Source organism: Arachis ipaensis, chromosome B8 (genome assembly GCF_059453495.1).
Source record: "Arachis ipaensis isolate K30076 ecotype BB chromosome B8, ASM5945349v1, whole genome shotgun sequence".
Lineage (NCBI taxonomy): Eukaryota > Viridiplantae > Streptophyta > Magnoliopsida > Fabales > Fabaceae > Arachis > Arachis ipaensis.
The window spans coordinates 89,263,479-89,277,258 of NC_142443.1; the positions used below are offsets into that span (position 1 = coordinate 89,263,479).

At 38.3% G+C, this 13,780-nt stretch overlaps 1 protein-coding gene across 1 annotated transcript; it reads left to right on the forward strand.

Annotated features, from left to right (window-relative positions):
• Nucleotides 1-3,059: 3,059 nt before the first annotated feature.
• Nucleotides 3,060-6,477, forward strand: LOC107627203 (uncharacterized). Its single transcript, XM_088495211.1, has 6 exons — nucleotides 3,060-3,962; nucleotides 4,394-4,610; nucleotides 5,469-5,495; nucleotides 5,706-5,876; nucleotides 6,142-6,246; nucleotides 6,349-6,477. The coding sequence occupies exons 2-6, from the start codon at nucleotides 4,594-4,596 to the stop codon at nucleotides 6,443-6,445; spliced, it is 417 nt and encodes a 138-aa protein (XP_088351337.1). The 5' UTR covers nucleotides 3,060-3,962; nucleotides 4,394-4,593; the 3' UTR covers nucleotides 6,446-6,477.
• The last annotated feature ends 7,303 nt before the right edge of the window (nucleotides 6,478-13,780 follow it).

Below are 13,780 nucleotides of genomic sequence, written 5' to 3' on the forward strand. Positions count from 1 at the left end.
GTAAAGCCTAGAAAAGTGATTTTTATTTAAAAACTAATAAAAACATAATAAAAACTAACTAAAATGTACTAAAAACATACTAAAAACAATGCCAAAAAGCGTATAAATTATCCGCTCATCACAACACCAAACTTAAATTGTTTCTTATCCCCAAGCAACTAAAAATCAAATAGGATAAAAAAAGAGAATATACAATGAATTCCAAAAACATCTATGAAGATCAGTATTAATTAGATGAGCGGGGCTTTTAGCTTTTTGCCTCTGAACAGTTTTGGCATCTCACTTTATCCTTTGAAGTTCAGAATGACTGGCTTCTATAGGAACTCAGAATCCAGATAGTGTTATTGATTCTCCTAGTTAAGTATGTTGATTCTTGAACACAGCTACTTTATGAGTCTTGGCCGTGACCCTAAGCACTTTGTTTTCCAGTATTACCACAGGATACATAAATGCCACAGACACATGACTGGGTGAACCTTTTCAGATTGTGACTCAGCTTTGCTAGAGTCCCCAATTAGAGGTGTCCAGAGCTGTTAAGCACTCTCTTTTTGCTTTGGACAATGACTTTAATCGCTCAGTCTCAAGTTTTTACTTGGTTTAGCCGCTTAGGCCAGGATTTTATTCCTGTGGGCCCTCCTATCCACTGATGCTCAAAGCCTTGGATCCTTTTTATCACCCTTTCCTTTTGGTTTAAAGGGGTATTGGCTTTTTCTGCTTGCTTTTTCTTTTTCTTTCTTTTTCTTTTCTCTTTTCCTTTTTTTTTTGCCTCTCTTTTTTTTTCTGCAAGCTTTCTATTCACTGCTTTTTCTTGCTTCAAGAATCAATTTTATGATTTTTCAGATCATCAGATAACATTTCTCCTTTTCCCATCATTCTTTCAAGAGCCAATAATTTTAACATTCATAAAGAATCAAATTCAAAAATATGCACTATTCAAGCATTCATTCAGAAAACAATAGTATTGCCACCACATTAAAATAATTAAACTGTTTTAAAATTCGAAATTCATGTACTTCTTTTTCTTTTTCAATTAAAAATATTTTTCATTTTAAGAAAGGTGATGGATTCATTTTCATAGCTTTAAGGCATAGACACTTAGACACTAATGATCATGTAATAAAGACACAAACATAAATAAACATAAAGCACAATTTTCGAAAAACAGAAAATAAAGAACAAGGAGATTAAAGAACGGGTCCACCTTAGTGATGGCGGCTTGTTCTTCCTCTTGAAGATCTTATGGAGTGCTTGAGCTCCTCAATGTCTCTTCCTTGCCTTTGTCGCTCCTCTCTCATGGATCTTTGATCTTATCTAATTTCATGAAGGAGGATGGAATGCTCTTGGTGCTCCACCCTTAGTTGTCCCATATTGGAACTTAATTCTCCTAGGGAGGTGTTAATTTGCTCCCAATAGTTTTGTGGAGGAAAATGCATCCCTTGAGGCATCTCAGGGATTTCATGATGAGGATTTTCCTCATGCTCTTGTTGAGGTCCATGAGTGGGCTCTCTTGTTTGCTCCATCATTTTCTTAGTAATGGGCTTGTCCTCTTCAATGATAAGTCTTAGCCACAACTTCATAGAAGTAGTCTTGATGGACCTTTGAGATGAATCTCTCCATCTTTCATGACTCGAAGGTGGAAGAAATTGCCTTTCCTTTCCTCTTTCTAGAGGTTTCTCCGGCCTTAGGTGTCATAAATGGTTATGGAAAAACAAAAAAGCTAAGCTTTTCCACACCAAACTTAAAAGGTTTGCTCACTACAAGAAAAAAGGCCTTTCGGCACACTTTTTTCTTGCCACGCTTTTAAAGCGTGCTGAAAAGTGGTCTATGGCCACGCTTTTACGAGGATGGCCACTGATTTGTGATTTGGCCACGCTTTTTTTTGCCACGCTAGGGAAATCGGCACGCTTTTACGAGGGTGCCCACTTACTTGAAATTTGGCCACGCTTTTTTACTGCCACGCTTGAAAAGCGTGGCGATAGAGGGAAATCGGCACACTTTTACAGTGGGTGGCCACTGATTAAAAATTTGGCCACCCGTTTTTTTGCCACGCTTACCTTCCAGTACAGCTACCTTGTTACGACTTCACTCCAGTCACTAGTTCTGCCTTCGGCATCCCCCTCCTTACGGTTAAGGTAACGACTTCGGGCATGGCCAGCTCCCATAGTGTGACGGGCGGTGTGTACAAGGCCCGGGAACGAATTCACCGCCGTATGGCTGACCGGCGATTACTAGCGATTCCGGCTTCATGCAGGCGGGTTGCAGCCTACAATCCGAACTGAGGACGGGTTTTTGGAGTTAGCTCACCCTCGCGGGATCGTGATCCTTTGTCCCAGCCATTGTAGCACGTGTGTCGCCCAGGGCATAAGGGGCATGATGACTTGACGTCATCCTCACCTTCCTCCGGCGATAGGAAATCGGTACGCTTTATAAGCGTGGCTATAGTGTGTTTATTTTGGCACCGAAAAAAAACGTGCCGATTGAGTTCCCTCCCCTAAAATTTAATTTCCTACTTATTTTTTTTCACACTTAACTTAACTTTTTTTTCCTATGTTTTCAAATTTTAACCCTAAATGATAAGTTTTCAAATTTTCACACTTAACTTATTTTTAATCTTAAATTTTAAGATGACTTGTGATTTTATTTTTTTCACCATTTAATATTTTTTTTCTTCTTTTTCTAGTATCTTTTTTTTCATATTACAAAATGTGTATTTTTTTATAATTTGTTTATTTTTAAATCACATAATTTTGTTAGAGTACACCTAATTCTTATGTTACCAAATTATACTTAACAAAATTAGTTTAAGATAATTTGATTAATTTTACAGTTTGTACATTGTATTAATAATTAGTTATTTAATATTCTTAAAAAATATAACAAATTATAATTTAGAATAAAAAATATTTAATGTAAACTCAATATTCATATTTAAACTAAATTTGATATCAAAGTATGAATTAAAACTTTAAATGCTATCATTTGAATTTCTTGGTTTCTTTGGTTTTGATAAAAGTTAGAACAGAGTTAAAGAATTCCCTTTCAAACCCTAAAATCTTTTTAACCTTAAAATTCCCTTTCAAACCCTATTGCGCCGTCACTTCATCTTCACTCTCAAACCTAGCAGCTTCCTTCGGCGTCCATTGTCATCTTCATCACCGGAACCCAGCCTCATCTTCAGCTTCTGGAACCCAGCCTTCTGGAACCCAACCCTTCATCGCACCCAGAAAACCCTAACCTCCATAACGCCGCCATCTATCTCACTGGTTTGTCGTTGTGTTAGCCAGCTCGCCATTCCTTTTGCTGTCCTTCTCGCGGTTCTGGTCGTCGTGCTGCTCACCTCTCTCTGTCGCGGTTCTGCTCGCCTCTCTCTATCGTGGTTCTGCTCGCCTCTCCCTGCTTGCCTCATCCCCTCCACCGTTGCAGTCCCTGGCTCACCCATTCCTTCCCTCGCAGTCACACCGGCCGTCACCCGTAGTCCTCCGCGAAACTCGCCCGTCACTCGAAGTCGCACTCCGAAGCCGTCGCCCGTTGTCCTCCTCGGAACTCACCCGTCGCCCGTCGTCCTCCGTGGATCTTGCAACCGCTATCGTCCTCTGCGGTACAATGCAATAAACAGTCGTATTCCTCTACATCCTTCACCCAGCTCTCTGAAACTCTGCATCAATTTTTCTTATTTGCAGTTAGTTGTTGAACTTCTACCTTTTTTTTACTTTTAATTATTTGTTCTAATTTTTTTGGATCTAATTATTTGTTCTTGGTTGTTATTATTTTTTTATTCTGATTTCTTTGTTATGATTATTTGTTGCCGGTTCTAATTTTTTGTTTCGGGTTTTGCTTGTTTTGAATGTTGTTTCCGAACTGATTTCTTATTCTGAATTTTGGTTCTGATTTGGTAATGCAGGACAACAGCATTAATGTTGGCATTCAGTGAACATCTTCGAGATAACTATAGTCTTGCTACTGTAAGTGTAATAAAATTTTGGCATTCAAGTCATTATTTGATCTTGTAGACAGTTTTGTACACAGTCATACATGGTTTCTTTGTTTGTTTTCTATGTGGGACATTTGGTTTTTAAAGAATTATCCTCAAATTATGATTAGGACAAGACATTGATCTATACAACAAAGAGATAGTAAAACTTGTAGTGTTTCAACTCACACCAACCAGGACCTGGTAATGTTTTGAGCATGGTATAAAGCAAAAGTGTTTAAGCTTAAGCTTAACTAATTATTAGAAGGCATTATTAGACCCTGGTTCCTACAGTATTCTTGCATTGAAAGCTACATATTATCATTGTTTTGTTGAGTTTTTTTAATTTGTTTGATGTCATTTCTGAGTTCTTGTTTTTGCTTTGTCAGATATTTAAAAAATTTTCCTTTCTTGAATTTTCAGAACATGGATCCTAATGTTCCTGCACAACTTTTTGAGTATGACAAACGTTTTGAGTAGTACGGATGTGATTACACATTTTATGACCACAATCACCCTGAGGAGTTGCCACTGGAGTTGAAGCATTCCTTCAAAATAGTAGTGGCAGATCCTCCTTACTTGGTGAGAGTTAAATTGATTGCTGAAATTTTATTTGCTGAAAAATGAATGAGGATCCATTGTGCATATATATATATATAGTACAAGTTATTTCAGTTTTGAAAACCTTGAGCTGGTTGATGATCTTATTGAGCACATGGGGCTGATTTAATCTTTCTAACAAGTCACAATAGGTAAAATAAAGTTAGAATGCAAGGTTAGAGTGAGTGAAAAGCTAGGAATCAATTTTTGACCTCTCAAAACCCAAGGTTACATGTTGCAGAATTATGCAGTTTCGGGCAGCACTTTGTGAACAAAACTGGCAGCAATCCAGCCACTCAAAATCAGTAAAATTATTTTTCTATGAAACCTTGATATGTCTAGATTGTTCCCCTAAAATTTCAGGATTTTCCAATGTGTGGTTTGGGAGATATGATTTTTAGAAAATGGTCATTTTCTGCAGAAAGAATGCTGTCTGAATTCTGGAACAGCAACTTCAAAATCACATATCTCAATACTCTGAAACTCTTTAGAGGTGAAATCAAAGAGAGGTGAAATATTAGTATGTCTAGTATTTTATGTCCAAATTTTAGGACAATTCGAGTTTATTAGAGAATGTTGTGCCTTCTGGAGGCAGGGCTGTTCACTGCTGTGACAACTCCCTTTTCTTAAAACAAAACCATATTTCGAGAGGCATAACTTTTTCTAGAGAAGCGAAAATGCTCTGGGACTTAAACTGGGTGAAAGATGGGTAAGCCTAGTTCAAGCACACCAAAATTTGGGAGAATCCAACCAAAGATGGATTTTATATGATTTTTCTAAATTGGTTACTGCTTGCTATTTTTCTGAAGTGTACTAAATCAGTAGCCGATTTTTAAAATATTTGTTCCAATTTATTTTTGTTCATGAATGTCAATCATAATTGTTTTGTATAATTCAGGTCTCAAGCACAACATCAACTACATGGGTATTTTAATTTCTTTGAACCATTTGTTACCTTTCTTTTGGTTCAATTTTTTAAATGAATCAATTGCATATTAGAAGAGATGGCCTAAGTGTATATTAATTTTGTTTTGCATTTTCTTATTTCTATATTTCTTATCTGTGCTCCCTATGTATTTCTTTGCATTAAATGATTTATTTCTTTGTTTTGTCTAATTTATGCATTCATTAACAGTCTGATGTGGAAAATAACACCTATTACGTTGATTTTCCTGGCTGCTATGATGCCCTGCTTAGACCCTCTGGGTGTCCTCTCCTTTGGTTGGAACTTTGGAAACACACCCGTGATTTTTGGCTCGGCAATTCTTGGATTCTTGATTCAGTGGTTTGGTGCTTTAGCATTAGGGTAAGTGAATGTTCTATTGATTAGTGATGAGCTCTTGTTGTGCTTCTGTTTAATTTATAAACAAGAAAATTAGATGATTATTGAATGTTTTCTGCTATTTTATTGAATTGATTAGTGGTTAGCTCTTGCTTTTTATTGGATGATTTCTGCTGTTTTCTGCTGTTTTAACTAATGTGCTAAAGCATCTGAATTTTATTAGAAAATAGAAAAATAGCAAATTAGAGATTAGAGATGTTGAGGTTGATAGTGAGGCCACTGTTATTAGGTGGCCTAAAGGTCATGCAACAAAGCTCACCTCCTTTCAAGAAAGTAATAGTGAAATCCAAACTTCATGTTCAGATATTGCAAAGTCCACCATGGACATAACCAAGTATGTCATCATTGTTATGTTCATATCATTCAATGAACTAGAGACATATAATTTAGTTGTTCTGATTGTGTGTTTTCCGATGAACTTCTGTTTCATTGCAAGATTCAGAAAGAGGAAGCCAAAATCGTTGCATGGGAAAGCCAACAAAAGGCAAAGTAACTTATTGTTGCTTGTAAATAAACTGAGAGAACCAAAGTAGCTAACAAAGTTTGACTTCGCAGTAAGAGGAGGGTAGCTTATTGCTATAGCCTATAATCTCCTAATTAGTCCTAATTAAGTTCTTGTAATGAACTAACAAAGTTTTTTTTATATACTCTAGTTGTACAATTCAAGGTAGGAAACTAGTTTCTGATCATTGCTTCCATTTGGTGACAGGTCCTGACAGAAGGATCTTCTTGCCAGAGGGTCTCTTGTATGATCTAAGGGAAGGAGGTTTAAGAGGGCTAGAGGAAGGAGGAACAGCAAAGGAAATAGAATTTAAGTTATTTTTTTCAGTTTTTAGTTTTGAAATTTGATCTTGAGATTTATTTTGAATTTGAGTATTAGTTTTTTAATGTATAAAATAATTATTGCAAAAATTATGTCACTAATTATTGTTTGATTTATCTTGTACTAAAAATTGCATACTATATTTGTAGGTTTGGTAATAAAAAAGGATTGAAAATTTATATTTTGCAGTAATGAAGATAAAAATAAGAAAAATAATTTTTTTTTTTAATTTTATAAGGCTATTGCCACGTTTTTAAAGCGTGGCCGTATCACTGGCTATTACGACGCTTTATAAAGTGTAGCCGTATCTTCTCTTATTGGCACGCTTTTAAAGAGTACCCAAAACTAACATTCTGGGACGTTTTAAAAGCGTCGCGATATGTACACTTTTTGGTACGCATTTTAAGCGTACCTATAGGTTAAGACCTATGGCCACGCTTTTTAAGCGTGGCAAGAGATGAAAGCGTGCCAACAAAAAAAGCGTGCCGATAGATCCACAAAAGCGTGGCGATAGAGCAACCGACACGCTGGCAGATGTGACCCTTTCAAAAGCGTGCCGATAGCTCAAAAAGCGTGGCGAAAAGCTATTGGTACGCTTTTTTGCACTTTTCGATACGCTTTTAGAGTGTGGCAGAAAGCTTATTTTCTTGTAGTGGCTCGTCCTCGAGCAAAAGAATGAAGAAAGGACAAGAACATGAAGAGATGGAGGAGATGGAGGTGTGTGAATTATTCGGCCAAGGGGGTTTTAGGTGGTTATGATGTGGAAAAGGAAGGAGTGATGGTTTGAATTTGAGTGGGTGGGTGTAGGTGGTTTGTATGATGGTTTTGGAGGAGTAATGGAGGTAATTGGTAGAGGATATTTTGGGAAGAGTATTATGAAAAGGTGTGAAGAAGTAAGAGAGAGTGAGTTGAGGTTGGTGGGGATCCTGTGGGGTCCACAGATCCTGAGGTGTCAAGGATTTCTCATCCTTGCACCAATTAGGTGTGCAAAACGCCCTCTGCTGCCAATCGTGGCATTAAACGCCAGGTTGCTGCCCATTTCTGGCATTTGACGCCAGCTTTTTGCCCTTTTCTGGCATTAAACGCCAGTCTGGTGCCAATTTCTGGCGTTAAACACCCAGAATGGTGCCAGACTGGGCGTTTAACGCCCATTAGGCTGTCTTTACTGGCGTTTAAACGCCAGTAGGCTTCTCCTCCAGGGTGTGCTATTTTTCATTCCGTTTTTCAGTTTGTTTCTGCTTTTTCAATTGTTTTTGTGACTTCACATGATCATCAACCTACAGAAAACATAAAATAACAATGAAAAATAGAAATTAACATAGATAAGTAAAATTGGGTTGCCTCCCAAAAGCGCTTCTTTTATATCAGTAGCTTGACAGTGGGCTCTCACGGAGCCTCACAGATACTCAGAGCATGATGATGGCCTCTTAACACCAAACTTAGAGTTTGGTTGTAGCCTTCCAACACCAAACTTAGAGTTTGAATGTGGGGGTTTTATTTGACTCTGTATTGAGAGAAGCCTTTCATGCTTCTTCCTTTTCCTGTCTGCAAACCATGGTGCTTCCTGAATGGCGAAGAGTTGCTCATCCGGAAAGGTTTCAGAGATCTCAGTAGGAGGGTGGGACACCCTTACTACTGGTTCTATCCGGGACAGGTGATCAGCTACCTGGTTCTCTGTCCCTTTTCTGTCTTTTATTTCTATATCAAACTTTTGCAGAAGCAACACCCATCTTATGAGCCTGGGTTTTGAATCCTGCTTTGTGAGTAGGTATTTAAGAGCAGCATGGTCAATATACACAATCACTTTTGAACCTACTAAATACGATCTAAACTTGTCAATGGCATAAACCACTGCAAGTAACTCTTTTTCTGTGGTTGTGTAATTCTTCTGTGCATCACTTAAAACACGGCTAGCATAGTAAATGACGTGCAGAAGCTTGTGGAGCGAGGGGAGCTAATTTTGAGGATCCATGATGAACAACTCACTTTTAATGTTTTCAAGCCCTCACAAGAAACAGATCAAGAGAACAAAGAACCAAGCAAAGATCACAGTAAGATACTGAAGGAAGAAACAGGCACTGAAGCCCAACCAGCACATTTGGAAATCCCCTTAGTTGATGAACAAGGCATTCAGAAGCTGATACAGCTCAAGGAAAATCAGGAGGAACCTAAACCACCAGAGTTATATGAGACCAGCAACAAACTCTCTTTGGAAGAGGATGGCACAAAGAGCAAGGCAACATCAAAAGGAACAAAGAAGAAGGTACCAAGGAGGTGGAGGAACAAGAAGATCCCCACAGAGGACTTCTCTCCAGGGGATAAAGTAATCTCAGCTTACTTCCCAGCCATTCCCCCCGATCTCCCCACCATCCTATCTCAGCTACCTAAAGTTTTTACCATCAACAGAGTTCTCTCCTTGGAACATGTGGAGATCCTTGATGAAGCCAATGGAGATAGATTTACTGCAAGGAGGGAGGACTTGAAGCACTACCAACCACCCTGATGGAGGCAGATCATCGAGCTAGCGACGCTAAAAGAGCGCTCTGTTGAGAGGCAACCCAACCTAAGGTAGTTTCTTTTTCATCGTCATTTGAATAAAGATCACAAGTTGTTTCCCCTATATTACAAGGAGCTAAGTTTGGTGTTTCACACCAAAATAATCCAAGAGTAAAAGTGTAATTCTAAGTTTGGTGTTCCACCGAAGATATTAGTTAGAATCACACCACACTCCAATGGCAAAATGCTAGCTCCAACTAATCAGGGGAACCACTTAGCAGTAGTTTAGTCTTTAGTTAATAGTTGCTTAGTTAATAACAACGTATGAGGATCTCTGCAAGTATGCAATTTGTTGTACTAGGCAAAGAACTAAGTTTGGTATTCACACACACCAAATTAAGTTCAGAAAATTCGCAAGCATACATGCAAGCTAACTATGTCTCAAGTACTTTGGAAACAAGCAACTTCCAATGACTTTGCAGGAACCTTCTGAGGAAATGGTGCACCATCATCCAAGGAAGTGAAGGAGCAAAAATTATGGATGAGGACAACAAGGGGATAGCAAGAAACCATCACTTGAAGGTTGTATTGTTACTTAATTCCACATACTTAAAAAGCTAAAAATTGGAAGTCAGAAGGAACTTGATTTATAGTTGCTCATTAGTTTATATGATTAGAGTTTAATGGTTGCTTTATTGCTTTTGTCATGTGTACTGTCCACGATACCTGTTTTCAATTCCATCCTGCTTATTGTGTTGCTTGTCTCCTTTTGAATCAAATAAAAAGAGAATGTGTGTTATCAAAGACCAGAGTGGAGTTCATATTGTGGAGTAAGTGATGCCAAGGCATCTTAGGCTAGTTTCACTAGCCTTTTTCTTTTATTTTTAGTTGTTTTATGCATTTTTTTGAGCCTTAAGTAATCATTTTGGGCCAAATAGTCATGCTCGTCTTAAATCATTCAACATGAAGATTTTGATGCAAATTCCATGAGTTTTTAGTTAAATTCCTTGAAAGCTATGAATGGAAGAATTCTCATGAATTTTTGCAAGACTTTGATGCAATTGTTTGGATGATTTCAGGGAAGAAGAGGCTAGGCAAGGAAGCAACAAAATCAATAAAGGAAGCTTGAATATCACATGTGGAGTTTAAGATCCAGTTTAAGCCTAAACTGGAGCTTAAACGCCAGAATCATGAAGGCTAAGAAATGCTGGAACTGGCGTTTAACCTCCAGTTTAACCTTAAACTGGAAGTTAAACGCCAGAATGAGAATTTCACCAAGGAAGCATTTTCACGTTTAACCTCCAGTTTAACCTTAAACTGGAGGTTAAACGCCAAAAGTAAGAAAAGCACCAGGGAGCCATTTCCACGTTTAAGCTCCAGTTTAACCTTAAACTGAAGCTTAAACGTGTTCGACAATTCCACACTCCAGGGTTGCCTTCTTCCATTTCCACGTTTAAGCTTCAGTTTAACCTTAAACTGAAGCTTAAACGTGCTCGAGCTTGTGCCTCCAGGGAGTGCCAGCGTTTAAGCTCCAGTTTAAGCTTAAACTGGAGCTTAAACGTGTTATATGGAACAGCTTGACCATGCCTTCTTCAAACATAAATAACTTGAGCTACAAAACTCCAAATGAGGTGATTCAAAATGCATTGGAAAGAAGACATCTAGAGCTTTCCAAGAATATATGGCATACATGGTGGATACTAAAAATTGAGGGAGAAAACAGCCCCGTAATGTGCATAGAAGAGCATAGTACCAACATGCAATCAGGCCAGCTGACCTCTTCACCTTCCATGGAGTATAACTTGAGTTGTAGAGATCCAATTGAGGTGCTTCCAGTTGCGTTAGAAAGCTGACATCCATAGCTTTCCAACGAGGTATAATAGTCTATATTTGGCATCAAATTGGCAAGGTTGACAAGAGAACAAAGTGACGACTCAAGAAAGGGGGGTGCAACGTTTGAGTGTAGTTTAATGGATCATTATCCTTTTTGGATCAATTATGTCACTCTACCCTTCAAGCAAGCAAGGCCCATCAACAACACCAAATCAAGGCCACAAGAATCATCTAGAATAGTTTATTTTCATTTGATTGTAATTTGCTTTGAATTTCATTTTCATTTTGTAATTTAGGGAGCCTATTTAAAGGCCTTAGTTTCTGCATTTGAAGGAGAAAGGGGATTGAAGGGGAATCCAACCCCTGATGGGGAGAGAACTGGGGATCATTTTCTTTTAGTTTTGTAATTGAATTCAGAGCTATGACTCACTAAACCCCTTTCATTGGGTTAGGGAGCTCTATTGTAATTCAATGAATCAATAATAGTTTATCTTCTTCTTCAATCTTTTCTCTTGAATTTTGTTAGAAAGCTTCTCGATCTAATTCCATTGGGTAGTTGTCTTGGGAAAGAAACTACCCATAATTGGAATCCTTCGGAACCTTGGGAAAGGAATGGAGGATTCATGCTAGAGAAGCTTTCTCACAGTGAATTGGATTGGGGTTTGGATGGATATTGTGACATGTAATCCTACCAAATTGTGGTTCATGAAACTGTGTGGTATAATCAGTGATCGAGCATCATCTCTTCTTATGAACATTTAAACCAAGGGATTGGGAATTTGTTTGTTTTTAGAGAGAATTGGTGAGCCAAGGGATTGGGATCCAATCATATAAGATTGCCAAGCAAAATTCAATGAACGCATTGGTTGAGGAAGAGATAAACATGTTTTGATTCGGAGATCTCAATATCTCCTATAACCCAATGAATTCCCCATTTCTGATTTCCACTTTCTCTTTACATTCTGCAACTCAATTCATGCAATCACCCCCATTCCCTTTTAATTTCAGCAATTTAGCTTCTGCTCTTTAATTCATGCAATTTAAGATTCCGCCATTTCAATTTCTTGTCATTTACGTTTCCCGCCAATTTTACATTCCGCAATTCTCATCTAAATCTTGATTCCGCTCAACTAGAACACACTTCTAATCCGAATTGCTCACTCAACCAATCCTTGTGGGATTCGAGCTCACTCTATTGTGAGTTTTTACTTGACGATAACCGGTGCACTTGCCGGAAGGAATTTTGCCGATCGTGCAATTTCCTAAATCGTGGCATAACAAGTTTATGCGCATCAAGTTTATGGCGCCGTTGCCGGGGATTGGTTTTCGATTGACAATTCTCCAATTGGAAGTTAACTAGATTGAGCAATTTTTCTTTTCTTTTGTTAATAGTTTTTGTTTCAGTTTATTACTGCTAATTTCTGCAAATTTTAATTTGTTTTCTTTGCTTATTCACTTGTTAGCATACTAACCACTAGCTGTTTGTGATATTGCCTCACTATGGAATTTCCACTATCTTTGGATGAGTATTGTTTGAGACTGAGCACATTGCAAAAAAGAAAGGAGTATCCATCATCTTTTGGTCAATCAAAATTCATGAGAAACTCTCTACCACCACAGAATGATTCATGTTATTATGCTCATGGTGGGTGGGAGTATCAGGAACAGGAAACGGGGTACTTCCCAGAGCCACAAAATGGTCCATGTTTTGGTGAATTTGATCACTACTCAAGTTGTGGCTGGGAAGATCAAAACCAAAGAGATTTCACTTATTCACACCCCATTCATCAAGAGCCATCACCTCTGAATTATCCAACCTCACCTCCTAGTTTTACATATCCAAATTCTTCATCACTTGAGCATTTCTCAGCACAAAATTCCTTCTCAAATTCATACAATTCATTTCATTATCCACAAGACTCATTCCACTACACACAAGAGTCATACCACTACCAACACTCCAACCAAAGACTCTATCAGCCCACACAAAACACATACTCCCAACCACCATATCACAGCCAAGATAATCAACCTCATCAACCCAATCCGAACCAACAATTTCAAGATCAATTAAACAGGATAGAAGGAATGCTTGCAACTATGGGCAGAGATGTGGCCGATTTGAAAGGCTTTAAGGAAGAAGTGATATCCAACTTACAAAATCAAGGTGCTACCATTCAAAAGCTAGAAGCACAAATTGGATATCTATCAAAGCAAATCCCTACCCACAATTCTTCTAGTGATACCATGGCAAACCCAAGGGAGGAATCAGAAGAACAAGAAAGGGAGAAAGTCAATCAAGGGAGATCACACACCAATGACACAGAGAGTTGCAAAGAGGAAGGGTTCATTGAACCACAAATTCAGGAAGCTTTTGATGAACAGGATACTCCAACTGTCCAACAACAACCAAGTTCTGAGATCAAGGATGTGAAGGCAGTAGAAACAAGCACCAAAATGAGGATTGTGACCGAGAAACAAAGGACCATATCCATGAAGAAGAGAAGGTCGAAGAACAATCCAACTCCTGAGCCAACAAGCAAGTTCACTCAAGCCAATCACAAGGGAAAGCTTGCTGGAAAGAAGCATTCACAACAAGGGGCACTAACTAGCTCCTTTATCCACTTGAAGTCATTCCTCTTAACAAACTGGAGGAAGAGGAAGAAAGTCAGGAACAGCATGTCAAGCTAATGACGTTAAAGAAGCGCTTGTTGGG

Excerpts from the sequence above, each read along its gene's own strand:
- LOC107627203 (XM_088495211.1), top strand. Across the intron at positions 5,496-5,705 it reads GCACAACATCAACTACATGG|TCTGATGTGGAAAATAACAC; the intron begins GTATTTTAATTT and ends ATTCATTAACAG. Across the intron at positions 5,877-6,141 it reads TTTGGTGCTTTAGCATTAGG|GTGGCCTAAAGGTCATGCAA; the intron begins GTAAGTGAATGT and ends CACTGTTATTAG.